The following is a 27,603-nucleotide window of genomic DNA, read 5'->3' as shown; positions in this document are numbered from 1 at the left end:
AAGGTCACCAGCCTTTACAAGCTACCTGTGGGGGAAGGTCTGGCCTCGTCACCCCTGAGAGAGAAAGAGGAGATAGGGAACACCGCAAGTTACCCACCCAGTAGTGTCACCCCCCAGTGAATCTATCAGCAGATGTGTGTGTGTGAGGGTTCTGAGGGGGCAGGGCGTCAGGGTGCTCTTTTGATAGCCCAACACAGTTGGCTCAACCCCTTGGTGTTTGGGTAGAGAGAGAGAGAGAGAGAGAGAGAGAGAGAGAGAGAGAGAACGAGGTGTGCAGGGTGAATTCTGCGTGGAAGAAAAGAGGAAGAAACACAGGGCCCTTTTCTCCCTAGATTCACCTGTGGAAGGGAATGAACAAACAGGCGAATAAGAAGATAAGGAACAACCTTGTCATTGAGCGTTACCTCGATTTAACGTGCCTCAAGTTCTGCCCTCGTTCTCCACCTCAATCACAAGACTCTCTCTCTCTCTCTCTCCACTTTAATCTCTGTTCAACGCCACTCTGACAAAACTCGGGGGAGTTCAGTCTGACTGTGAGTATTCATTTCTATTCATCCTATTGTGTTTATACATTTATCTGTGAATGTATGTGTTCTTTTGTGGAGGCATCTGGGTGCTTATGTCTGTAAAGACTCCGTCTGACAAGTTTTTGTGATCTTCATCTAAGGCCAATTTGTTGCTTCAGTACTTGTAGTCAGTGGGTAGTGCAGTTCTGATTATCACTGAAGAGAGATTGTACACTAAAAAAACATTTTTGAAGTTCTTGAAATACAACTCTAGGGCACATAAATATAACCAATTATTTCTGTAACTTAAGCCTCTGTATATGCACATACTCTCATCTGCACCAACTGGCCATTTTATCCTTGGCTAGTTGAATAAAAATCCCTCCCTTTGGAATAGTTTAAAAACATTCACACAAAGTTCACCCAAAAATGAAAACTCTGTCATTATTTACTCACCCTCATGTTTTTTCAATCCTGTATGTATATTTTATTTTTAATGTGCTAGTCACTCTTTTCCATGCTAATATAGTGAATGTGGATTGAAGCTTTAAAGAAGTAGTTCACTTCCAGAACAAAAATTTGCAAATAATTTACTCACCCCCTTGTCATCCAAGATGTTCATGTCTTTCTTTCTTCAGTCGTAAAGAGATTATGTTTTTTGAGGAAAACATTTTAGGATTTCTTTTCATATAATGGACTTCTATGGTGCCCCAGAGTTTAAACTTGCAAAATGCAGTTTAAATGCAGACTCTAAACAATCCCAGCCGAGAAATTGTCTTATCTAGTGAAACAATCAGTTATTTTCAAAAAATTTTTACAATTTATATAATTTTTTTTTACCCCAAATGCTCGTCTTGTCTAGCTCTGTGTGAACTCTGTGTATTCCGGTTTATGACAATTAGGGTATGTCGAAAAACTGCCATCTCATTTTCTTCTCCAACTTTAAAATCCTACGTCGCTGCAGAAGTACCGACCCAGTGTTTACAAAGTTAACATGCAAAGAAGGTCAAACGCCCTTTACAAAAAAAGGTAAAACAGCAATGTAGGACAATTTCAAAGTTGGAGTGAACCGGAATACTCAGAGTTCACACAGAGCTAGACAAGATGAGATTTCTTTTAGAAAATAACCGATCATTTCGCTAGGTAAGACCCTTCTTCAGCTCTTTGAAGCTGCATTTAAACTGCATTTTGGAAGTTCAAACTCAGGGGCACCATAGAAGTCCATTATATGGACAGAAATCCTGAAATATTTTCCTCAAAAAACATAATTTCTTTACGACTGAAGAAAAAAAGTGAACTACTCCTTCAAAGCCAATAATGAAAATTGTGTCATTATATCATAGTTTTTTAATTTTCGAAATGCAAATAAAAATATTTTTATGACACCTGACAGATTTATGTCCCTTCCTTGTCTATTCTCCATGTCCATTCAACCAAAACTTTAACACTATACAAGAAGCTCATAAAGACACTGTAAAAGTAATCCTTATGATTAGGTGAATCAAAGTCTTGTGCATATGGGATGACAAGAGGAAATATTTTTATTTTTGGGTGAACTAACCCTTTGAAGTTTCAAAAAAGGGTTTGAATGCTCCACAGAAGTGTTGCATGTGTCCTTTGCACTATATTCCAAGTCTTCTGAAGCCGTATGATAGCTTTGTTTGAGGAATAGACTGAAACAGACCGTTATTCAATCCACTGAGATGTTGATCTCTGATTCATGAACAACTCATTCTGGCTCAAAAGAATGATTTCTTTACAAATCTGTACTGCATACGTGCCATAGAGTGCTAGGGTAGACGTCATTTTCTTGATTAACGACTTTAAAAGTTTTGTTTCTTACATGGACTATGGCTGCAGAAGGCTTGGAATGCAGTGCACAATTTGTGCTTACTTATTGAAGCTTGAAAGCTCTAGTCACTATTCACCGCATAGAAAGAAAGAAATCTGTTGTGATTATTAAGCGATGCTGTTTACTGTTACTTAGAATAGCAGAATAGCGTTAGCTTCTGATTCCTCCTGTTTCTGTCAGTCACACACAGACTACACCAGTTGCTTCTGTTCCTGTGTGTCTGTTCCTGTTCCATCTTGATGGCAACTGGGATAAGTTCAGGCCTCCTGTGACTCTCCTTTACTTTCTGTATCTTCAGGGAGAGGAAAGGGCATATAAAATCATCGTAAATATCTGCCCTGCAGGAGGAAGACGTATCTTTAAAGCCCCCACCCCTTCTTCCCCTGCTGTCTCTCCATTATGACCTTGCTGGCGTCTGAGAGGTCACTGCTCATCCGCAACAAGTTTCGCTCAGGTAAGAACAAAGGAAGATCACAAGATTGTATTCAAGCTGGTTTTGAAAGCCCACATGTGAAGCTGTCTGTCTGCTCTGCTTGGTGATGTGAGTTCTGATGATGCTCCTAGTGGCTGTTTTGATGGTGGAGTCTGAAATTCTTTGCAGTGTTGGAAACCCAGGTGAATGTAGTTTAAGATAAGGGTGGGCTTGCTTGAGTATTCAGAAAAAATATATATTTAGATTAAATGCAGCAGTCACGACCAATGTTAGGGGTAATGCATTACAAGTAAGCTGAGTTATATAGTCAGATTACTTGTTAAGTAACTAGTAAAGTAACACATTACTATTAAATCTACAAGAAAATCTACTTTTTCAAATGAGAAATGCAAGTTACTTAGGCCTTGTCCACATGAACACGAGTATTTTCAAAACCACAGCATTTTCGACATGGTTTGGCAGTATCAGGTCACTTAAACCAAACCTTTTTGAAAACTCAAAAAGTCTTTGAAAAGTCTTGTTGCAGTGTTGTCGTGTAGCTGGTGAAACTAGATATTTTCACTTGTGACATTGGAGTGTGTACTTTTTTTCAGGCTTCTGATTGACCAAGATTACAGCTTTACGATTATGGTTATATTGCCACTTGTTGGTTTGGCATGAACTTGACAGCGCTTCATAGCGTGTTTTTGTGTTTTAATGTGTTTTTTTTTTTTAAAGAGCAGGTCGTATGGTTTTTAATGTGTCATAATATTGTGTCCCCTACAACGAGTGCTATCATCTATGTTGCCAAGTCCGCAGTCAGGGAACCCTGACGCAAAGCGTGTATTTTACGCCCCAGAATGCAATTTTCAACAGGGGACCCCCTCAAAACACGATTGGGCTAGTTTTGAGTAGCAAATTGGGTGGGTTTTGTTGTGAAAACCTGGCAACCCTGAGCACCTTTACTTAAAACAATAATATAGTGCACCAATCTGTTCCTAAAATAATGACATAAAAACATTAACACTTATGCAATTGTGCCCACAGCTAAAGTTTAGCTGCTAAACAGCAAACACATAACAAAACAATAATGGTGGATACGTTGGCCGAGTGCTAACATGATTGATGAAACAACTCAGTTTGTAAACTAAAATATGTCTAAGTTACATTCTTTATTATTAAACTAAGTATTTAGAGCAGCAACAGTCTAAATTAATCGACACATTCTTAGGACATAGTGGGTTCACATTTAATTATCAGAGCTATTTAAAGGTTGTATCAGCGATTTCTAGCCTGAAACATAAAGTGTCAAATTCAGCTGACCTTTCATCACGATCCGCTCGCTGCCTGCCCCATAAATTGTCTGTGAAAAAACCGCGTCTCTCTGGTCAGCCTAGGGTCCGAGATATGCCAAAAAAACAATCGGCACTGCCAACCTTTCCACACATAAACAAACAGTGTTCCAACCAATCAGCGTCAGGGGTTTGGTGTTGTGGACTTTCCTACTGGTGCAGGGATGTGAGGGAGGCGGAGCGAAAGTCCACAACACCAAACCCCTGACGCTGATTGGTTGGAACACTGTTTGTTTATCTGTGGAAAGGTTGGTAGTGCCGATTGTTTTTTTGGCATATCTCGGACCCTAGGCTGACCAGAGAGACGCGGTTTTTTCACAGACAATTTATGGGGCAGGCAGCGAGCGGATCGTGAAGAAAGGTCAGCTGAAATTGACACTTTATGTTTTAGGCTAGAAATCGCTGATACAACCTTTAAGTAAGACATTAATATTGTGGATTACCTGGAAACCTAAAGCTGCACTAGGTTTACATCACATATTAGCACAATAGATATTTTGAGCACTCACTTGAACACATAATGTATCAATTGTACTTACAGGTTGTGGTTAGGAGACGCTTGTAAGTCCAAATAAAGAAGATTAGAAGCTAAAGAAGACTAGACAAGTCAAAATTAGACAAGCAGTCCCTGGTAAAATGATGAGCACGCAACAAAAGGTTTGAATTGTATTGCTGTGGTATTGTGGAAAAAATACATTTTAACCACTGATCCTTTACATCATCATCTTTCTGCAATGAAAACAGAACACAGCGTCTTCTCGACATGATGTGAACAGACTAACTAACAAAAGTGTTTGTGGGCAAGTCAGACTGTTTGTATTTTGTGGTCAGGCGGGGATTGTGCTAATGTGTTACCCCGTGATGTAGATCAGCAACAGGCAAAAGATTCGAAAATATGACGGTTCGTTCAATTCAATTCAATTCAATTCAAGTTTATTTGTATAGCGCTTTTCACAATACAAATCGTTTCAAAGCAGCTGTACAAAAAAAAAATAAAAAAAAATAAATAAAAATTATAGGCTACTACAATGTATTTAGTAGCTTATTAGTGGTGACTACTGTATGTTAAGTCGATGTACATATGGTATAAATATTAAAAACAGTAACGGTGTAATCAAAAACAGATGATGAACACTAATAGTAATGATTATGTGTTGCAATCAAACTTGTAGAAAAATGGTGTAGTGCTGTATGTTGTTTCAAGGCTGGCATCATCGGCGGTCCTCTGGGGGGTTGGCATCATCTCTTCTTCTGAATCTAGGCTGAATCTTGTGTAATTCCTAGTTACCACGGGATGGAAATCCCGTGGCAGAAACAGAAAAACAAATAGAGAAATAATTAGCGTAGCTGCTGTTGCAACCAAGAAAAAATTGTGTGTTTTGCCCAAGATGAAGAATGTTGATGTGCATTTGATCAGATGTAACTGAAGTACAACATTATGAGATAAATTATGTGAATGCTTGGCTAAAGAGATGAGTCTTTAATCTAGATTTAAACAAACAGAGTGTGTCTGAACCCCGAACGTTATCAGGGAGGCTATTCCAGAGTTTGGGAGCCAAATGTGAAAAGGCTCTCCCTCCTTTAGTGGACTTTGCTATCCTAGGTACTACTAAAAGCTGAGAGTTTTGCGACCTTAGGGAGCGTGAAGGATTGTAGCGTGGTAGGAGACTAGTTAGGTATGCAGGAGCTAAACCATTAAGGGCCTTATAGGTAAGAAGTAATATTTTGTAAGTGATACGGAACCTAATAGGTAGCCAGTGTAGAGACCGTAAAATTGGGGTAATATGATCATATTTTCTTGATCTGGTAAGGAGTCTAGCGGCTGCATTTTGGACTACCTGTAGCTTATTTATTGAAGAAGCCGGACAACCACCTAGTAGGTTAAGTCGACTCTTTCTTTTGAGAGACAGTATCTTTATGTATAATGCACTTTTTTGATTAGCAACTTTGCAGACTGTTTACATTGAAAGATGGCTATATTACAAACGGCTAAACAATGTATTTTTCGAAAACCCATATGACCTGCTCTTTAAAAGAAGGAAAAAATCCTTTATAAAATTTATAAAAGTTCCTGTGTACGTGTGGACTAGGCCTTAGTTTTCCCAATTAGGGCCAGATTTACTAACAGCTTGCGTCAGCGCAAACCGTCTTTTGGTGTCAAAATAGTACTTTCAGGATTTACTAAAGACATGCAGTAAAGAATAAGCGCTGAAAAGGCCTGACCTTATCGATATGCTTTTGTATGAGTTTCCCTTTCAGACACACAATTTATGGGAAGAAAGTACTGAAATGAATCACGCAACACGATTTACTTCGATTTATTTGTGCTTGTCACATTACTGCTATTTGTGCCATTATTTAACCCCCCAAAAAAGCATGTCTTAAAGCAAGCAGAAATTTGTGCTGCTCTTGGTAGATTGCGCTGGTCATTATGGAAATTATCTGGCTTTGTCTGTGTTCTTTAATGTGTGCATTGTCAGTAAATCACACACAGAATTCCCCCTCCCGTCTGTGCTATTATAGAATTGCGCTCTCACATCTCCTGTCCCAGTGTTGAGAGAAATTGGGAGGTGCAGAGACCAAGACACTTCTTTCATACTATGGCTTATTAATTTCACTTTTGGTGTAAAAGGGCCTGTACACTTGCCAAAAATATAACTTTTGGGTTTTTTGTTATTAAAAATATAAAAAAAAAACTAAGCAAACACCAGCTCAGGTGAAAAAAGTAACACAAAAGTAACATAATGCATTACTTTCCATAAAAAAGTAACTAAGTAATCCAGTTAGTTACTTTTTATGGAGTAGTGCAATATTGTAACGCAATTAAAAATAACTTTCCCCAACACATTCAAAGACTTTGAATTTTTACACAATGCAGGCAATCATTCAGTTTATCTTGGCCATATATGTAACCTTGGATCACAAAACCAGTCATAAGTCATAACCATTGATGTATAGTTTGTTAGGATTGTACAATATTTGGCCGAGATACAACTATTTGGAAATCTGGAATCTGAGAGTGGTAAAAAAATCTAAATATTTAGAAAATCACCTTTAAAGTTGTCCAAATAAAGCTCTTAGCAATGCACATTACTAATCAAAAGTTAAATTTTTATATATTTACAATAGGAAATTGACAAAATATCTTCATGGAACATGATCTTTACTTACTAAGGATTTTTGGCATAAAAGAAAAATCAATAATTTTGACCCATACAATATATTGTTGGCTATTGCTACAAATATGCATGTGCTACTTATGACTGGTTTTGTGGTCCAGGGTCACTATACTCAATGCAGTTATATAAATTTCAATTCATTATCATTAGAATTTAAAAGCATTCTCAAATGAATGGCTGATATGATATGGGACTCCAAATTTTACAGACTAACCCATCTTAATGGGGTTCCATGATCTCTTGTACTTTCCCGTATTGTACAATGTGGCCATCAGTACGGTCCTCCCTGAAGGACATGTGGACTGTGGACAGATTGTCTTTGTTGTTCCCATCTGTGGTTGGAACCCCTTCAAAAGCGGTGCCCTCTCTTCTTGGGTTCCCTATAAACATCCTGCTGGCAAGATTCTCAGACAAATGTCCAGCAGCAGTCTTTGGTATTGACAAGACTCTGCTGTCAAAAAAATGCATTGAATTGACACTTTTTAAACAGTTTAGCTAGTATTCAAAAAGGGACGGTCATTTTTAAGAAGTAGATCACATCTATAGTCAGCAAGGAAAATGTAATGCAACCAAAACCTCGCTCTGCTCTGGTACTGACCCTTAAATCAGCTGTGACCTTGGATAGGTTGTGTTGTGTTGTGAGAAAGATGGCTGCCTAAACAAAGGGTAAATGTGTAAAACAATGTAAGAACGTTTAAGATTTCAAACTAAATTTAAATGTAATTTATTTCATATGGGCTATTTAAATTATAGGCTCAATGCCTTAACAATTCATGAACATAAAACTGAAGTAATTTGAAAAGTTCTTATTTTGCTGATTTATAGTGTGGGGATGAACATAGGGTAATTTGCCAATATTTATATTTATAAATCTATGTTTATGAAATTGACATTTAAATTATTAGATATCCGACAAGTAATGTCTTTTTTCATTATTTCTTTACAGTCTACCGGGCAATTGACTGCATTTTACAAGAATACAGAATTTTTTAGGAAAATCAAACTTCAGAGAGCTACTTATTAAATATATTTTGTTGCTTTAACTATACCCTCTGTTGTTTTTATTTCTACGCACGAAAGCTTGTTTTTAAAATTTGATTAAATTGTACATTTTATTTGATTGTTTGTTCCTTTTTTAATATCACATTTAAAATGTTCCTACAAATCTGAAAGATATCAGTGCAATAGCTGTCCTGAGAAATAACCCTAGTCTCTGTGGCAGCCTTATAGTGGATTTTAGTTTTTTCCGTCTTTCAGGTCTAAATGAAAAACCTAATGGTAACCTAATAAAATAACTACATTTTAAACCCCTCAAGGATATGTGAATCTAAAAGGCAAGCTGTAAAAATTAATAGTCAAGAACCTTCCAAAGACATCAGTGATAATGTAAAACAAATGCATAAATTAGGAAAAGGGTACAAAGCCATATCCAAGTATTTGGATGTCTCAGGGGACAATTTTGGCTCAATTATCAGGAAGTGGAGGCTTCATCAAACCGCCCAGACTGTGCCTACAAAAGGTCAACCTCTAAGCTTTCTGCACAAACAAGAAGGATACTTAGAAAAGCCACAGAGAAGCCAACAATCACTTTGAAAGAGTCTAAGATGTTCATGTCTTTCTTTCTTTAGTCAAAAAGAAATGAAGGTTTTTAAGGAAAACATTCCAGGATTTTTCTCCATGATGGTGGCCAACAGGTTGAAGGTCTAAATTGCAGTTTCAATGCAGCTACAAAGGGCTCTACACGATCACAGCCAAGGAATAAGGGTCTTATGTAGAGAAACAATCTACCATTTTTTGCACCAGCTCTGTGATGCCAACACATTCTCATACCCAACTCCTCACATATTGACGCTTGGTCAGAACCCCTTAGCGTCACAAAGAGTACCCCTTTAGTGTAATTTCAGGGTCTTCCATTTCTTTGAATAAGAAACCTTTGGTGTCAATATACTGATGCGGGCATTGCCGCCAGAAAAAGCCTTTCGTCAGCTTTGGTTGTGAAATACCATTGGCTCTTGTGTGTCTTGTGACTGATTGCGTGTTAAACAAGTTTGGGCGTATCTTTTTGAACGTGGTATGAGCCGGAGCGAGATCATCTTCAGCGATTAAAGCCTTATGATTTACTCTGTTCTTTGCATAAATATATCTGAGGACGTGAAATGCGCAAAGTTATACGACTTGGCACAAGCTGATTGGTTCATTTTGTGTACGCAACCAATGAGCTTGGAGCTTTACATTTAAATGGCTGTTAGCATTCACTTGGGCATTTCAGCGCGCTTTAATAGTTCCTCTAAAATCCTCCACCTTCCCTAGCTCCACCCTTATAGATCTGCTACAGGTTATTTCATGCTATTTATGCAGCAGCAGTATGTCTTAAATACTCACGTAAATACTTTTTTTTTACTGCTTTTTATGGTCAGTTTTTGCAATAATAAGCTGTCACTGTACTTTTATTTGCCTGTTGCATGTTTTTATTATTTAGAAGTGGGTAGGTTTAGGGTGCTCAAAACTATCTACGAAAGTATACATTTGTATAAAATGATTTCTGTTTTTGCAAATGCATGCAAATCATTAAATGTGACGCATAATGCAAACAAAAAATAAAAACTAAAAGCAATGGAGAACCCTGCACGTCCAAAACTACCTTGAGCATCGAAAAGTCACGCCAAGGAGCCTTGATCAAGCGTCAATAGATGACGAGTTAAGAGAGAGAATGTGTTGGCAATACGCGTCTTCATGCATTGCGTAATCACGTTGGAAAAGTCACGCATGGTTAGTTCTTCATCTGTGTAGGGTAGGGCAAAAAACTCCATCTTATTTTCTCCTCCAACTTCAAAATTGTCTAACATTGTTTTTTTTTGCATGTTTGCTTTGTAAGTATCTGATTCGATACTTCCACCTGCGTCACGAGTGTGATTACGCAATGCTTCTAGTGCTTTTTCTGCTTTTATCGTGTATAGCCCTTTGAAGCTGCACTGAAACTGCAATTTGAATTTTCAACCTGTTGATCCCTATTGAAGAACACTATGTGGAGAAAAATCCTGGAATGGTTTCCTCAAAAAATCATAATTTCTTTTCGACTAAGTAAATTATCAGGACATTTTTTTATTCTGGAAATGAAATAATCCTGAACTTTAAAACGTCTTAGTATTATGTCTTTCTAATCCTTTTAAGAACATGTTTATGTGTAACCAGCATGATTTGAAAATGATCCAGAAGCATCTTGAGGTTTGGAGGACGTCTGACCATCTGTACAAAGCATATTCAGCATCATATTATGCAGAATATTTTGTACTAATTTAATTCATTTTATACATTTTCCCAGATTTTCAATGTGGTCTCAAACTTTTAGACATTATCTCTTTTTCCCCAATTAAAAAACATTTAAATGTTAGGATATTTCTGGGTATATGCACGATTCATAAAACTTTTCAAACATTCTCTAAGCTAGACAAGCTAGAACAGCAAGAGATACAAAACTAATTTATTGAATATATACAGTGAATTATAAAACATTAAGCTGTGTTTTTGTTATGTATTGATTTTCAGAAGTTTTTAATAGTGACAAAACAGGTTGTGCAGTAAATAGAATATCATAAAACTTAAACTATCATTATGCATCTATGTCATTATGTGATCAGAGCACACCAGTCATCGTCATTACTTATAATATATAAGTTGCGGTGACACTCAGTGAATTTTTAATCCCAGTGTTCCAACCTGATTTGGCTTGATGCCACTCAGTATGTCATTCTCTTCCAGAGTGAAGTAAAATCAGGAAGAATTGACTTAGCACGACTGACAGCGAGAGAGGGAGTGAAAGACAGAGAAAGAGAGAAAGAGCGAGAGAGCAGGACAGCTGGATGGGGGATGGGAAGGCGACAGAAATAGACATTCAGAGGGATAAATAGTTACCCCCTTCCTCACACGTCCACTCTCAGATCTCAAAACTCAGCACAGAGGTGCATCATGGGACAAGACACCATACCTCACGACTCCTCCCACCTCTGACCTAGCTGTAATTCACCTGCTGGTTCAAGCTTGTGCTTGTCCATGAAGAAGTGTTGAACTTCCTGTCTAATTCATACAGTGCCTTGCAAAATTATTCATACCACTTCATTTTTTTCACATTTTGTTATGTTGCTTTTTTTTCCCACATCAGTCTACACTCCCTACTCCATAATGGCAAAGCAAAAGATAGGTTTTTAACATTTGTGCAAATTTATTAAAAACAAAAAACTGAAAAGATCCCGTTGCATAAGTATTCATACCCTTTTCTGAGACACTCGAAATTTAGCTCAGGAGCATTCATATTGCTTCTAGATGTTACTACACTTCGAGTGGAGTTAAACTGTGGCAAATTCATTTGAATGAGTATGATTTAGAAAGGCACACACCTCTAAGAAAAGGTCTAACAGCTGAAAATGCATATCAGAGCAAAAACCAAGTCCTGAGGTCAAGATAACTGCCTGTAGAGCTCAGTGACAGACTTGCGTTAAGGAAATGATCTAGGGAAGAGTTCAGAAAAAAAAAAATCTGCTGCATTGAAGGTTCACAGAAACATGTAGCCTCCATTATCCATAATGGAAGATGATTGGAACAACTAGGACTTTAGAAAATGTCTTCCAGCCCCCATCCAAGCTGACAGAGCTTGAGAGGTGAAAAGGTGAGGCAAAGAATGGCAGATAATTGCCAAATGCAGATGTGCAAAGCTTGTCACATCATAGCCAAAAAGACTTGCGGCTGTAAAGGTGCTTCAACTATGTACTGAGTTAAGGGTATGAATACTTATGCAATGTACCTATTTCAGTGTTTTATTTTTAATAAATTTGTAAAATTGGCAAATCTGGTTTTTGCTTTGTCATTATGGAGGTGTATGGAGTGTAAATTGATGTGGGGAAAAAACCTGCATTTTCCTTAAGGGTGAAAACAAGTTTTTTGCAATGCAAATACTGTGTATTTTATATAAAGTGTTCGGTTTTATTGCATGATAATAAATACTCTTTATTTTTCAGTTCTGCAGTTGAGAATACAGAACCGCAGACAGCAGAATGAACTTAACGCAGAGTCTGGTGAGTCTGTGTGTGTGTTTACTTTGATTGTATTTAGCCACAGGATATCTATGAAATTTCCCCTTATGGGGTAGGAAATCATTATAAATTTGATTTACACTTTTCAAACCAGCTGGACTGCTCTCTTTATGCATTTCTACTCTACATATAACAGCTTGTCATTATCTTTTTGTTCATTCTTCTGTTCTCTGTCCTCTATAGGTACGAAGGCCTCTGTCCCTGATAAAGTTGGGGAGAAAGAAGCCAGCAGTGCTTTGGTAAGAAATAAATGTCTCTATAGCTTCTACACTTGACACACTCCAGTAACAGTACATGTGTGTCTTTGGTTATATGAAAACCGACTGACGTGAAACAGGGTGCCAGTGTAGATAAGCAAACTATTCACTAATGCCAAAACAGTCTGATAATTGACATGAGTTGGTCTTCAAGCTCTTTAGCATAATTTAATGTTTGTAATTACATGTCTAGTTACTGTCGCAAACTATTAGTATTAGGCGTGAAACACTGTTAGCACAGTTAATTGTGTTTAGTAAGACAGTAAACAGCAGCTGGTTCAAGATAATTACTGTCAGGAGGGAAAAATGTAGTCTTGCAGGAGAACGTTACCAGCTGAAGCAAACAATTTCACTATTGTGCTGTCTTTGAGTAACTAAAGGTTTACAGTGTTTGTTGACATTTGCTGATGTTGATTTGACTGGGCTGTTTCTCAATGCAGCGTCAGACTGAAGATGGTGCCACTCAGAAGTCGCCCCCTAGTGGTCTGACTGCTCAAACTGCACCAGGTGATGCATCATCCACGGCCATTGAGAGTTTGCCAATAGTTCCTGACCTTCAGTCATAAAAGAATATTCCAATACCAGTACTGAACAAAGCTGTAACCTTAAAGCTGGAATGAGCGGTTTGTCCATTAGCCATTCACACATCCATCAGTCCCCATTCATCAAACGGCTCTTTGTGTTTGCAAGTCATTCAACTGAAGGTCCTTCAGCACTTATGCACTTATTATCAGTAGCTTTCTGAATGTCTGAATTGGATTACCCAACAACAAATTCTTTTGTGAAAAATCGTTCGTATCTGTCTTTAAAATATTCCTCCTCTTCTACTCTCTTATTATAAAGCAGAGCAATTGATCTGCCATTCACAATCCTTCACTATTCATTTTGTTCTCACTCTGATTCTTGTGTCTTGTTCTCACTTTCTCTTTCCGTATGTTTCTCGCTCACAGACAGGAGTTATAGCGGAGCTCACAGGCAAAAGAAAGCTCGTCTGGCTGAGGATCTGAGTGAGAAAATCCAGAGTCAGCCTGGACCACTTGAACTCCTGCAGAGGCACATTCTGCCTCTAGAGAACAGTGAGTCATTGAAAATAACTGAAAATGATGCCTCACAAACTCAGCATAAACTCAACCTAAATATTTAATGTACATAGACACACACGCACAAACGAAAACGCTCTTATAGTGTTAAGCGTACAATTATAGGGCCCTATAACGTTTCCGTGATGCAAAAAACGTGGACGGAAACTACACACATTGAAGCATGTTATTAACTGACTTTTTTCTCAGAATTATGAGATATAAACTTGTAACTGCTATTTATAAAGTCCAATTTTGAGGGGAAAAAATGTTCTCAGAATTGCAAGAACTAGAAATTCTGAGAAAAAATTCAGAATTGTGAGTTTATATCTTGCAATTGCAAAAAAAGTCAAAGTTGTGAGATAAAAAGTTGCAGTTACCTTTTTAAAAATTTTTATTCAGAGGTGGAAACTGGCTTCCATAGCTCTGAATGTCACTTCAGCATTTTACCATTCCTTTTTTAAGAAAAACTGTGGTCATAAAGGTCTTCACAGCAACCCATCAAAATAATGTAAAAGTTTGGTTTATATGAAGAAAAAGTGACAGCACTGCAAAAAATGCTTTTCTTACTTTTTTAGATTTTTTGTCTTGTTTCCAGCCAAAATATCTAAAAAAATGCTTAAATCAAGAAGGATTTTCTAGACAAGTAAAAATTATTGTCCTGTTTTCAGAAAAAAGAAGTTCAAATTAATTACTTTTTTACTTGAAACAAGCAAAATAATCTGCCAATTGGGAAAAAATAAATAATCTAGTTTTCTGCTTGAAATAAGATTATTTTGCTTACCCCATTGGCAGATTATTCTTTTTTCTGAAAACAAGACAATAATTTTTACTTGTCTAGAAAATCCTTCTTGATTTAAGAATTTCAAGATATTTTGATATTTCAAGGAATTATATTTTAATTTTTAAAGGAGTATTTACTTGAGAAATTATTTACTACACTGTAAAAAATAAAAAGTTGACTCAACTTAAAATATTAAGGTAACCGGCTGCAAAGCTTTTTTGAGTTTAATGAACTTCAAGAACTAAGTTGTGCCAACTCATTTTTAAAAGGACTGGTAGTTCACTTAACTTAAACAAGTAGTTTTAGTGAACTTTTATATATGAATTGGCACAACTTCCATCTACTAAAGTTGAATGAACTCAAAATTGCTTTGCAGCAGATTACCTTACTTCTTTAAGTTGACTCGACTTTTTATTTTTTAGAGTGTAGAATTTATTTACCAGAAAAATGTAATGCTAATTAAAAATGCCTTTGATTATTATAATTTAATGAAATCATTAAAATGGAATCCAGAAAATTAATGGACAGCACAGAATTTGAGAAACATAAAACTGAATCTAAAAAAAGTGTTTTGTAGGACCTTAAAGTTGTGATTTTTGATAAACATTTAATAAATTGTTCTTAAATTGTATTTGTTTCATGATTTCAAAATAAGTAGACACGCTTTCTATTTTTTAATTTTTTATTTAACCATTAAAAAAGAGTCTAGAATAATTACAATTGAAAGAAATGGGAAAAAAAAAAAGGAATTTGGAAAATATAAAATGGAGTTTGGGAAAAAATAAAAACAAATTTCATAGGGCCCTACATTTAAGTAGGGTCATACTAATTATTGTAATTGTAGCATATGTTAACACAGTTGCTTTTTAAAGACAGAAAATCCTCTCCATAATTGCATCCACAACATCAGAGAATGGCTTTCCCAGAATTTCCTTCACTTGAATGATGGAAAGACTGAGTATATCCTGTTCACCCCGGACTCACCCAACAGTTCCCTCACTTTTGGTCCTCTTACACCTCAGTTTGCTCCGACAGTGCGCAACCCTCGGTGTTATTTTTGACAGTGGTTTGATTTTTGGTAAACAAATAAATGCAGTCGTAAAGGCAAGTTTTTACCAGCTAAGGCTCCTCAGTAAGGTCAAACCATTCTTGTCCCGAGCTGACCTTGAAAAGGCTGTCCATGCCTTTATCAGCTCGCGGATTGACTACTGTAATGCCCTCTACACTGGAATTAATCAATCACTTCTTAATCGGCTTCAATTGGTGCAAAACGCTGCAGCACGTCTCCTCTCCAACACCTCCAAACGCTCTCACATCACCCCTGTCCTTCACTCTCTCCACTGGCTTCCTGTGCGGTTCAGGGTGGAGTTTAAGATCTTGATGTTCGTGTTCAAGGCCATCAATGGTCTGGCCCCTGCCTACCTCGCGGAGTTGGTTAAGGTCTACCAACCAGCAAGAACTCTGCGCTCCTCTGAACACATCGCACTAGTTACGCCCAAGTTCAACTATAAAAAGTTTGGAGGCCGATCATTTGCCGTCCAGGGCCCTAAGCTGTGGAACGCACTTCCGGCACAGCTTCGCAGTAACACTGAGTTGTGTGTTTTTAAATCACAATTGAAGACACATCTTTACAGTCAAGCTTTCGACACGTAGCCACTGACTCGATTGCTGCTTTATGTTCCTTTTTGTGCTTGTATTTATTGTTGTCTGTTGTGATTCTTGATCTTATTCTGGAAAGCGCCCTGGGCACCTTTCTGGCTGTTGTAAGGCGCTATATAAATAAAATTTGATTTGATTTGATTTGAGAAAACTTTACATGATGAAGTGAATATGTGCATATATTGTAAAGAAACTAGATAGAGGTTAATAAACAAATAGTATAAAAGACATAGAAAAACATAAAGTTAAATATTTCAGAGAAAAGGCTAAGCAAGAAGGCTAATCAACTAGGGATATCTTTGGGTTATGTATTATTATAACATAATTTAAAGACATTATTCTTCATAATAACATAGTTCAGATGGCATACATCATAAAGCGATTTTGTAGGTCTTCTAATCATGTAATAAATAAAAGAGAAATGTTTTCTTTTTAACCTGGCAGACTTGATTAAGCGGGCAGACTTTTCATTTTATTCATGATAGTGTCCTTGATCAGATCCAACTCAGAAGACTTTTTTTTTTTTTTAGAAATCACACAGCACAGAAATAAATGCAACATCCCTTGTTAAAACATAAAAATATATCTTTTATCAAATGTTATTGCAATGCCTTTTGTGCATTGCTATTACAGATAAATTTCTACTTTTATATGGATATACTACCTCAGTGTATCTTGTGTATTAACACTAATTATATTCATTGGAGCTGATAGCCTTGTCAGCAGTGTTTCGGCACGCAGTGCGGTTGTTCTTTGGGTGACCCAAGTTTGAATCCTGGCTTGTGGACAATTCCAATCCTATCCCCTCACTTTCTCCCACTTTGCTTTCTGTCAACTCTCCAACATTCGTGTCTGATTATAAATGAGTAATTTTCACATGGTATAGATGTGTAAACAAACCTGACATTATAGCAGCATTTAACTTGTACATAGAATTGTTCAGAAAAGCTCACATTTCTCCATTTCCTTTGCCTCAGCTGCTTCATTGCCGTCAGATGTCTTTGAAGATGACAACTCCTCTTCTGCCTCTGCATCTCCCGAGCAACTCGGGATGCACCAATCTCCAGGCTTATCATCATCACCTGGGCAAGGAGGTGACCAATCGCTGAGTGATGCGTCATCTGTTGCTACGCCCATCAGCCCAAACAGTGTACAGGTATAAGAGACATAAAACACCTGCACAATATTACACTAAATCAAATGCCAAAGTACTTTTTGTCTGTATCCTTTTCTTCAGTTTAAAAGATTAGTTCACTTCCAGAACAAACATTTCCTGATAATTTACTCACCCACATCCAAGATGTTCATGTCTTTCTTACTTCAGTCTTCAGAAATTAAGGCTTTTTTGAGGAAAGCATTCCAGGGTCATTCTGTGTCAACTCAAGCAGATGTCCACAGCTCAATTTTTGGATTTTGCTAATATTTATTCTGAAGAAAGATAGACAAGTATAGTGATGAAAGCCAAAATATTAAATGTCATTGATGAATATTTACTGAGTAATAATTTTCACCTTAGAAAGGGGGTTAAAATGACTTCAGAAAGATGGCAGCATCATTATCTTATTTTTACACAGAGATTGGTTGTTCTGTTAGTAAAATCTGTTAACTTTAGCAATTTTTGTTGCATTATGTGCCAATGGTGACCATTCGAAAATGGGGAAACAGCACTTTTTAAGTTTTTCTCCAAAGTTTGCATGCCTGTAATTCAAGAAGTATTAAAGCTATCTTAAAAGAGCAGTTCACTTTCAGAACAAACATTTACAGATAATGTACTCACCCCCTTGTCATCCAAGATGTTCATGTCTTTCTTTCTTCAGTCATAAGGAAATTGTTTTTTGAGTAAAACATTTCAGGATTTCTCTCCATATAATGGACTTCTATGGTGCCCCAGAGTTTGAACTTCTAAAATGCAGCTTCAAAGGGCTCTAAACGATCACAGCTGAGGAAAAAAGGGTCTTATCTAGCAAAATGATGGCTTATTTTCTAAAAAAAAATTACAATTTATTAGGGATGCACCGATCCTTATCGGCCGATCACTTGCGCGTTTTGTCAGTAAAGCCGGTTCTGTAATCAGCGGTAAATGCCATCAGGTGCGTGATTTCACGTTGAGCCTTATATACTACACACAGCCGTTGTTCACTGACGAGCTGCACACATTCACACTGATAATGAACATTGATTTGCGCAGCTCGTCGGTAAACAACGGCTGTGTGTAGTATATACGGCTCAACGTGAAATCACGCACCTGATGGCATTTACCGCTGATTACAGAACCGGCTTTACTGACAAAACGCGCAAGCATTATCGGCCGATTCGTATCGGTGCATCCCTACAATTTATATACTTTTTAACCTCAAATGCTTGTCATGTCTAGCTCAGCAAAACGAGCGTTTGAGATAAGTAAGTATATAAGTTGTAAATGTTTTTAGAAAATAACCGATCGTTTTGCTAGATAAGACACTTCTTCCTCGGCTGGGATCATTTAGAGTCCTTTGAAGCTGCATTTTGGAAGTTCAAACTTGGGGGCACCATAGAAGTCCATTATATGGAGAGAAATCATAAAATGTTTTGAAAGTGAACTACTCCTTTAATGCCCTTTTAGATATTGGGTCTTCTCCAACTGCTGTTGGAGAAAAAAATGCTGTTTCCCCATTTTTGAATGGTCAACATTGGCACATAATGCAACAAAGATTGCTAAAATTTTACAGATTTTAAACAGATTTTATTAATAGAACAACCAATTTCTGTGTAAAAATAAGATAATGATCCTGCCATCTTTCTGAAGTAATTTTTACTCCCCTGTAACTTGACTTTGAATCTAAGGTGAAAATTGCCATTTGAACTCCCTCTACAAAATAGTACATTATTCAGTAAATATTCATCCATGACATTTATTATATTGGCTTTCATACATGTCTATCTTTTCTCAGAAAAAAATATTAGTTTTTGAAATTTGGTTGATTTGACACGAAATGACCCTCCAGGATTTTCCCCATCTAGTGGATCCAATGGGTTGAAGGTCCAAACTGCAGTTTCAATGCAAAATAAGGGATTGTCTAGCAAAATTATTGGTTATTTAAAAAATAAATAATAATCATAATGTACTTTTTAACCACTAATGCTCGTCTTGCACTAGCTCGACTTAATGCATTACGCATTAGTCATGTGGGAAATGTTACATGTGACCATAGGCGGAAATACTGACTTAGTGTTTACAAAGTAAACATGCAAAGAAAATCAAACGCCCTTTACAGAAAAAGGTAAAACGATTTTTAAGTTGGAGGTGAATGATGCAGATGTACATTACAGAGCTAGTGCAAGGTGAGCTTTTGTGGTTGGAGTGTATATAAATGTATATTTTAAAACAAAATGACAGATTGTTTTGCTATATAAGACCCTTATTCTTTGGCTGAGATCTGCAATTTGGACCTTCAACTTCGTTGGCTCCCATTGAAGTCCACTATATGGAGAAAAATCCGGGAATGTGAACTAATCTTTTAAAAGAGAAGTGAGCAATTTTGTGAACAATGTGGTGCTATCAAAACATTATTCTGTTTAGTTAAACATTGCTACCAGCCAAACATAGCAGCACTGGGTCAACCAGTGATATGAGATTGGGTACCATCTGTTTGCAGTGTTTGGATTTTCACTTCTTTAGATTTGTGCTAATAGTGATGCAGAAATGAGACCTTTACATTCAGGTTAAAGAGCTGGAAGATGGTTGTTTAGAATTTTCACCAATATCAACTCATCTTTTCAAAGCAGTGCAGATTGGCTTTGCTCCCGGCAACCGAGTGCATCAGCCAACCAATGACCATGACGGTAACAGGGTCAAACTCCATATCAACACCTGGGAGACCCAAAGGGATGTACATGCCCTCCCAGACACCACCGCTGCTGCCAAAGGTATGCACTCACACTGAGATTTGAATGAACGATTCGTTCAACTCCTCGCCACATTTCATTCCTCATTATCTCTCATCCACTAGCTCATGTCATTTTTCCAAATGATATAACTCACATTCTCTCTTTGTATGTCTCAAGACAGCACAGCCTTCAGCTCCACCTTCTCATTCCATTCTGGGTGGGTCCTTAACTTCATCCCGCCCTCCACGGCCACGAAAGCCTCGTGATTCAAAACCTAAAATGAGGAAGTTGAAATACCATCAGTACATTCCCCCAGATCAAAGGACTGGGACTGGAAGCGGAGCCGGAAGTGCTTCACAAAAGAATAATAGCAGTCAGGCTCAGGCCACGGATTCCTCTTACTCCCACCTCTTGCAACAACAGCAGGTGTTCTTACAACTACAAATTCTTAACCAGCAACAACAGCTTCCTGTGACAAACAGGTAAACAAAGCACCCATGAATGGATTTGTACAGCTAAGGCCCGGGTTCATATGTACAGTTTTTATTGTTTTCAGATTGTAGAATATTATCATGACATCTTAAAAGATTAGTTCGAGAATAAAAATTTCCTGATAATTTACTCATCCCAAGATGTTCATTCCTTTCTTTCTTCAGTTGAAAACAAAAGAAGATTTTTGAGGAAAACATTCCAGGATCTTTCTGTTTTTATAGTGGACTTAAATGGTTGAACATCCAAGTTTCAAAGAGCTCTACATGATCCCAGCTGAGGAATAAGAGTATTATCTATGACCTGTCATATCAACGTGACTACTTAATGCGTGAAGTCAGAACTCTACATTACATATCGTTTCGCTAGATAAGACCCTTATTCCTTGCTGAGATCGAGTAGAGCCCTTTGAAGCTGCAATGAATCTGCAATTTGGACCTTTAAACCATTGGCCACCATTGAAGTCAACTATATGGAGAAAAATCCTGGAATGTTTTCCATGTTCCATGTTTAATATCCACTGATTAGATGGTATAACAGTCTGATTATAAAATATTAACTTTGAGTGAACTTCGAGCTTCGACTTGGCTTAACTGCAAATCGGGGCAAATGTCACAGTTACAGTTGTGTAGTGTAATTCAATCCTATGTGATGATGGACTGATGGTTTTACGCTATGATGATAAATCTTTTGCGATCCTCAAAATGTATTCCAGACAGCAGACTCATAGCTAAAATCGTACAGTGTGAACCTGGCCTAAGAGATGCTGTTCTGATCTGATTGGTAAAAATCTACTTGAAAGATTAAAGTGTTATCTGGAAAGACTCATTGATTTACCCATTTTATACATCCAAACAATAGTGAGAACCAACTGAAAATTTCTGGAACTACACCTCAAAGTTCCCCTCAGTCTGGAACACCATCAACAAACCCCTCGACTCCTGATACAAGTCCCATCCACCAGGCAGAGTTACTCCCGTTAAACCTTGATGACTTAACGGTAAGAATCTCATTGGTTAAGACGACTCACTCTAGATCAAGGGTGTCCAGTCCTGCTCTTGGAGAGCTACTTTCCTGCAGACTTCAATTTCAACCCTGCTCCTGTTTAAGTAGGCCACATCCGAAAGCTTAGGCAACTGACTTGTTGCTTTGCTACCCAGGTAATGACTTTGCAGGAAACATTTGCACATGGAGATGCCTCCTAAAACTGAAGGCTCTGCAGTAGACAGGCATAATCGTAATCCTAAACACCTTGATTAACTTGTTCAGGTTTGTTTGATTAGGATATTGGCATTCCAGGAGTAGGTTTGGACACCCCTGCTTTAGGTTATTTGGTCCTCATAAACTATTTGTAGGAACAAGCTTTGTATAGAACACTAAATTTATTTCTTCTCCTTCTCAGGTGTCAGTTCTTCGCCAGCAGTTGCGGAAACGTGGACTTCCAGTTTCTGGCACTAAGCCTGCACTATTAGAGAGACTCCGTCCTTTCCAGATGCCTCGTCCCCCGTTAACACCTGCACCGCTTTGCCAGCTAGGGGCCACGCTAGAGCCCTCCCACCCTGCCAGCCTAAACCGAATCCCTACCAGCTTAGACACCTCCGCCAACCCTGCTCCAATGTATATCAGCCCTTCGGGTTTAGCAGAGCAAAGCCTAAGTAGTGATAGTTACCTCACTTCTCCTTCTTCTGCTGGCTCCAGCCCCACCTTACATAGATCCTCCCCTCCAATGCCATCTGGTACTACGTGGAGGCCAGGCCAGGCAGTAGATGAACTTAGTGTGGAGCTGGAAATGAGAGAGAGGATGAGGAGCAGACCCAGAGAAGGAGCAAAGGACACTCAGGTGAGTTTGAATGCTTGACTAAGAGGTGAACCAATTGGAAATCAGTGGAATTTTTGGTTTCAAGTACTTTAAAGGATTAGTTTACTTTCAGAATGGCATTTCCTGATAATTTACTCACCCCCATGTCACAAAAGATGTTAATGTCTTTTTTGTCTTCAGTCCCCAAAAAATTAAGGTTTTTGAGGATGGATTTGAATGAACTTAAATAGTGGCCAATGGCTTGAAGGTCCAAACTGCAGTTTCAATGCAGCTTCAAAGGGCTCTACACGATCCCAGCCTAGGAATAAGGGTCTTATCAAGTAAAATGTTCGGTCATTTTTTTGAAAAAATAAAATTTTATATACTTTTTAACCAAAAATGTTTGTCTTGCACTAGCTCTGTGATGTCTGTGACTTAACAAAAAGGTTCAAAAAGGTAGGGTAAGATGAAAAACACCTCATTTTCTCCTACAACTTCAAAATCGTCCGACATCGTTGTTTTACCCTTTTTTTAAGGGCATTTGACTTTCTTTGCACGCTCACTTTGTAAACACTAGGTTGGCACTTCCATCTTTGTCACACATGACCTTTTCAACATTGTGTTTAAGAAGCATATACATTTTAATCATCATTTCATTAGATAAGACCCTTATTCCTCAGCTGGGATCATGTAGAGCCCTTTGAAGCTGTATTGAAACAACCCATTGGCCACCTTTGAAGTCCACTATATATGAAGAAAAATCCTGGAATGTTTTCCTCAAAAACTTACAATTTTTTTGTCACTGAAGAAAGATTTTAAGGTCCTATTGCATTCCTTCTGTTTTCTCTAGCTGTGTGAAAGTTCCCTTCATCCGTTCCTGCAACAGGAGCCAGGATGCACTAGAGGGAAACCAGACACAGGTGGACAGGAACTGCTCTTTACGTACTGCGCTGGTGAAGGAAAAGTATGTACTTTGAGTATTTAGTAAGACAGAATGGGGACATAATACTGCATTATTAAATAGCTGTATCAAGGTATTTTGTTGTTCAACTATGGGTAATATTAAGCGAAATACAAGAACTGATATGTATTTCGCCACTTTACATCATACAAGAAAGTAATTCTTTGTATTTATTCCTAATCTTAGACGAACTGCTGCCAGCTTTGTGATGTGATTGGTCAAGATTTTGATTTGCCCATGCAAATCACTGCCAGTCCAGCACAAGCATCACCCACTGTCCGAAGTCTGGAAGAGGAACTACAGGAGGCCATTCAAAGAGTGCAGGTGAGTGTTTTTGAGTTTGTGTGCTGTCTGCTGTCTCACAATTACCTGCGTTACGCAGCTATTGATGTATTGATTGCTGTTCATCAACAATGAGCACTGAGCATTCGACTTCCTGTCCACTCTTTCTTTCACCATGTAAGATGGACCCCAGTCAATCCATAGATGACATTTTGGACGAGACTATTGGTTGTTCAGGTAAGTGAAATTTGACTAGTGGTAGCTGAAGCTTTTCAGGACAGAGAATTAAATGTACTAAGTTGACATTTTATGTTGACCAGACATACTAACATGCTTATGCTGGTTGCAAATATATTAGGTTTTATGGACCATTCTACAGAATTGGTGCAAATTGCTGTCCCACAACGAAAAAACACATTTAAAAAACATTCAAATCTTAGGATCCTACTATTACCTATTGAAACCCACAATAATATTTAAAATATCAGTAAGCTTTATATATATAAAATCATTATTTATTGGGTACTTTCGATTGGGAGATGGCTGTCCCAAAACCTAACCCCTAAATTTCAACGTAAAAAACAATATTGACATTTTTTTTTGCATTTATGCCATTGTTTTTAAAAAAATATATATTTTAGATTTATATAAATTTATGACCGAGAATATTTATGTGTCACTCTCTTTCATAGCTGTAAGATGTGTGTAGATAGGTCCCATCATTTTGAGGTAAATGTTCAAAAGTCTGAAAATCAGTGTGTAACTTCACGGAACGTCACTACCAAACACCTTTATTCTGCAATTAGGCACAGTTTTTTTAAAGTAATTCCATAATATTTAGTTTTTATGTGTACAACTGTTCAGAACTGTGCTAGCTAACCATGTGCTGATTATCCTGCTGAAAAAAAAACAGCTAAAACCAGCCTAGGCTGTTTGGCTGGTCTTAGCTGGTTTAAGCTGGAAGTAGCTGGTTTTAGCTGGTGGTTTCCCAGCCTGACCAGCTAAGACCAGCCTGGCCAGGCTGGGAAAGTGGCCAAAACCCCTCTAAAACCAGCCTGATGAATAGCTATGACCAGCTAAAACCAGGCTGGCTGACCAGCTAAAACCAGCCAACCATGTGCTGATTAGCATCTATGAGCTAAGTTCAAAAGTATCAAAAAAGGTCACAACCGAAACATTGTCGTTATTTGGGAGTGTTTTTCCATTAAAAATTAGTTTTTTTTTTTTTGTATTTTTGTATGTTCTAGTATTGTTTTAGTTTACTTCCCCTGGTGATAAAAACAGCTAAAACCAGCCTAGGCTGGTTGGCTGGTTTTAGCTGATCAACCAGCCTGGTTTTAGCTGATCATAGCTGGTCAGCAGGCTGGTTTTAGAGGGGTTTTGGCCACTTTTCCTGCCTGGCCAGGCTGGTCAGGCTGGTCTTAGCTGGTCAGGCTGGGAAAGCACCAGCTAAAACCAGCCTGACCAGCCTGGCCATGCTGGGAGACCAGCTAAAACCAGCTACTTCCAGCTTAAACCAGCTACGACCAGCCAACCAGCCTAGGCTGGTTTTAGCTGTTTTTTTCAGCAGGGAGTGTTCGGTTCAATGCATATAGCAAATGCAAACTAATGAATCCATGAGTTTGAAATCAGTATGATCAACTTTATGCCTTTTACAAAGAAAGCTTGGATTCAAAATACAACAAATGCCATAAATCACACTTGAAATAGCAAAAAATAAATAAATAAATAAAATAAAATAATAACAATAATATATATATATATATGTTGTAATAGATCAACATAACCCTTCTTATCAAATCATATATTACTGTTTTGGTAGTAAAAAAATTTAGGGGAAAGAAAAAAATATTCCAAAACTTTCTGAAATTGCAATATACCTCAGATATTATGCAATCTGCATACATACACATTTTGTGGAAAAATACATTTTTTTCAAGATGTTTCCAACTCTGGCTTTGAACCAATTCTGTAGAATGGCCCATATACGAGTAATATTTCAAACACCACAAATTCACCATAAAATCATTTCTTTACCTTTCAGATAACTCTTCACTGATCACAGACGTCCAATCAGCCACTACCGTCCTTTCAGGCTCTTCCCCTGCCCCACAGCCTGACCAATCCCAGCCCGCCAAGCGCCAAAAAGACGACAACTTCCTGTCCTCTCCTCTGTGCTCTTCGCTTCTTTTAGAGCTTCCTCCTTCACCTAACAACGCTCCGCCCCTCAGTTCAACCCCAGCTCCCCTTCCTCCTCCCCCCATCTGCACCACTCCACCATCCAGCTCATTGTCCAGGAAAAGAAGGTCAGAGGTTCCTGCTTTTGACCCCGCTGATTGGCTAGAGTCCTTGACCTCTGGCCTGCACCCACTCACTCCCCCCACCGCCCCATTTCTAGAAAGCGATTTCGGCCTTGACTCAGACCTGAATGTCAACAGAGTCCTCGACCTGATGGTGGAGCAGTGGTGAGGAAGGGGGCGTTGTGTGTGTCTGTATGTGCGTATGGCTAATTGGATGCATGATTGGAAATTAACCACCTTTCAAATGGTGTACCCTCGAGAGAAGACCTCCTCATCCGTTCCTCTGTTTTTACATCCATTCATCTCTGTGACCAAACAGATCTGACTGGTTTTGACTGCTAACCTCTACTCCACGCAATGTCGAGAGAAAGAGGGAAATGGAAAAAGAGATATGCTTTGGTAACTCCTACAGAAAGATCCACAAAGAGCATGTGCACATACGCCACACTTTCACGATGACTATTTTTATAAAAGCTTAAAAAATGAAAAAAGAATATATTATACCAAAAAAAAAGGGTTTTCCTGTTGATTTGCCTCTTGCTTCAGCGCCAGACAAACTGTCGGCATGAGGCAAGTGTGTGGAGCAGCGGGAGCTTCAAACAATCTGTGTGTATTTGCAGGGAAGTGTATGCGCTCCCTGTATGTGTGAGCACGCTTCTCTTGGCTGCTTTATCTGCGTGTGTGTTTGTGTTGGCGCATACACGCTTGCCAGCATATTCTGTATCTACAGTTTCAATGCACCATAAATGAGGTGCCTAAAGCATCCAAATGCACTTCTTTCTGTTTATACTGATGTACATTTTTCCATTTAGCATCAAGTTATGTTATGCTTTGTCTTGACTAGTGCATCAAGGGACTGGTGTTAGCCCAAAAGCATTGGCCCAACTACAGATCCTCTGAAGATTTTAACTCATGCTACCTTTAGGCACCAATATAGTACAAACTAATGCTGGTCTGAGGCCAACATGCACCTTCAGTGGGATTGAAACCACAAATTAGGTTGGGACCTTAAGAGAAAATGTGTTTTAAAAAAGTCTAACATAATTAAATCAGAAAATCTAAAGGCTTTTGAGCTGGTTGATCGGCCTGCCCAGAAAACACTGTGTAAAGTTAAAGAAGTGATCTTTCAACCGCTACTCTTTAAATTTTCTAAATGGGACCCATATAACATCGTCTACCATTGTTGTTTACAGACATCTGACCTTTTGACTGGCCATTGCTTTTATGCATTTCTCTGGACAATGCAGTACATTAACTCAGTGCAATATGCTTCCAAGAAAGGGCACAGGAAAACAACACATTTAAATGTCCAAAGAAAGTGAAACATGAACTCTTTATTTTGTCCCAGTCTTATATGTGAAAGTGTATGTGTAAATAGGACAATGTGTTTGAAAATCAAATACATTGCCCTGAGTTCAGTATGTAGACAGGTGCTGGAGAATCACAGCATTTGTGCATCTGGACTTTGTTCTCAAATGAGTTTTTTTTTATGTAACCCTATGAAACACAACTATTGTTTCTAAGCCACATGACCAACCAGCCAACCAAAAAACAAACATATTAAGTATTTGATCTGAGATATTTATTGAGTAATTTATTAAAACTCTGTCTGATATCCATGTTACAAGTCAAATAGTTAACTTAAAATAGTAAAATTAAAGTCTTAACTGATTGTCCCACCTGTGTCTGTTTCATTGTTTTTGTGTGTGAGTGTGTGTTTTCAAGTGTAAAAGCATTTA

At 38.0% G+C, this 27,603-nt stretch overlaps 1 protein-coding gene across 2 annotated transcripts; it reads left to right on the top strand.

Annotated features, from left to right (window-relative positions):
* The first annotated feature begins 229 nt into the window (after window positions 1-229).
* On the top strand, window positions 230-27,543 carry LOC141342746 (uncharacterized). 2 transcript variants are annotated; one of them, XM_073847273.1, is made up of 15 exons: window positions 230-533; window positions 2,657-2,812; window positions 12,314-12,370; window positions 12,572-12,627; window positions 13,086-13,152; window positions 13,596-13,721; window positions 17,145-17,323; window positions 19,933-20,073; window positions 20,212-20,516; window positions 21,385-21,523; window positions 21,926-22,363; window positions 23,172-23,285; window positions 23,469-23,606; window positions 23,747-23,801; window positions 25,609-27,543. In XM_073847273.1, the coding sequence occupies exons 2-15, from the start codon at window positions 2,758-2,760 to the stop codon at window positions 26,031-26,033; spliced, it is 2,295 nt and encodes a 764-aa protein (XP_073703374.1). In that variant the 5' UTR covers window positions 230-533; window positions 2,657-2,757; the 3' UTR covers window positions 26,034-27,543. The 2 variants fall into 2 exon arrangements, with proteins under 2 accessions (XP_073703374.1, XP_073703373.1); XM_073847272.1 differs by having other exon boundaries at window positions 19,930-20,073.
* The last annotated feature ends 60 nt before the right edge of the window (window positions 27,544-27,603 follow it).

Source organism: Garra rufa, chromosome 9 (assembly GCF_049309525.1).
Source record: "Garra rufa chromosome 9, GarRuf1.0, whole genome shotgun sequence".
In the NCBI taxonomy this organism is placed as follows: Eukaryota; Metazoa; Chordata; class Actinopteri; order Cypriniformes; family Cyprinidae; genus Garra; species Garra rufa.
The sequence above is the reverse complement of the archived record's forward strand: the minus strand, read 5'-3'. Positions and strand labels throughout refer to the sequence as shown.

Bases quoted from the DNA above. Each gene is read 5' to 3' on its own strand.
- LOC141342746 (XM_073847272.1), top strand. From the start codon at position 2,758: ATGACCTTGCTGGCGTCTGAGAGGTCACTGCTCATCCGCAACAAGTTT. The intron at 21,524-21,925 runs GTAAGAATCTCA...TCTCCTTCTCAG, and splicing joins TAAACCTTGATGACTTAACG to GTGTCAGTTCTTCGCCAGCA. The intron at 23,802-25,608 runs GTAAGTGAAATT...TTTACCTTTCAG, and splicing joins CGAGACTATTGGTTGTTCAG to ATAACTCTTCACTGATCACA.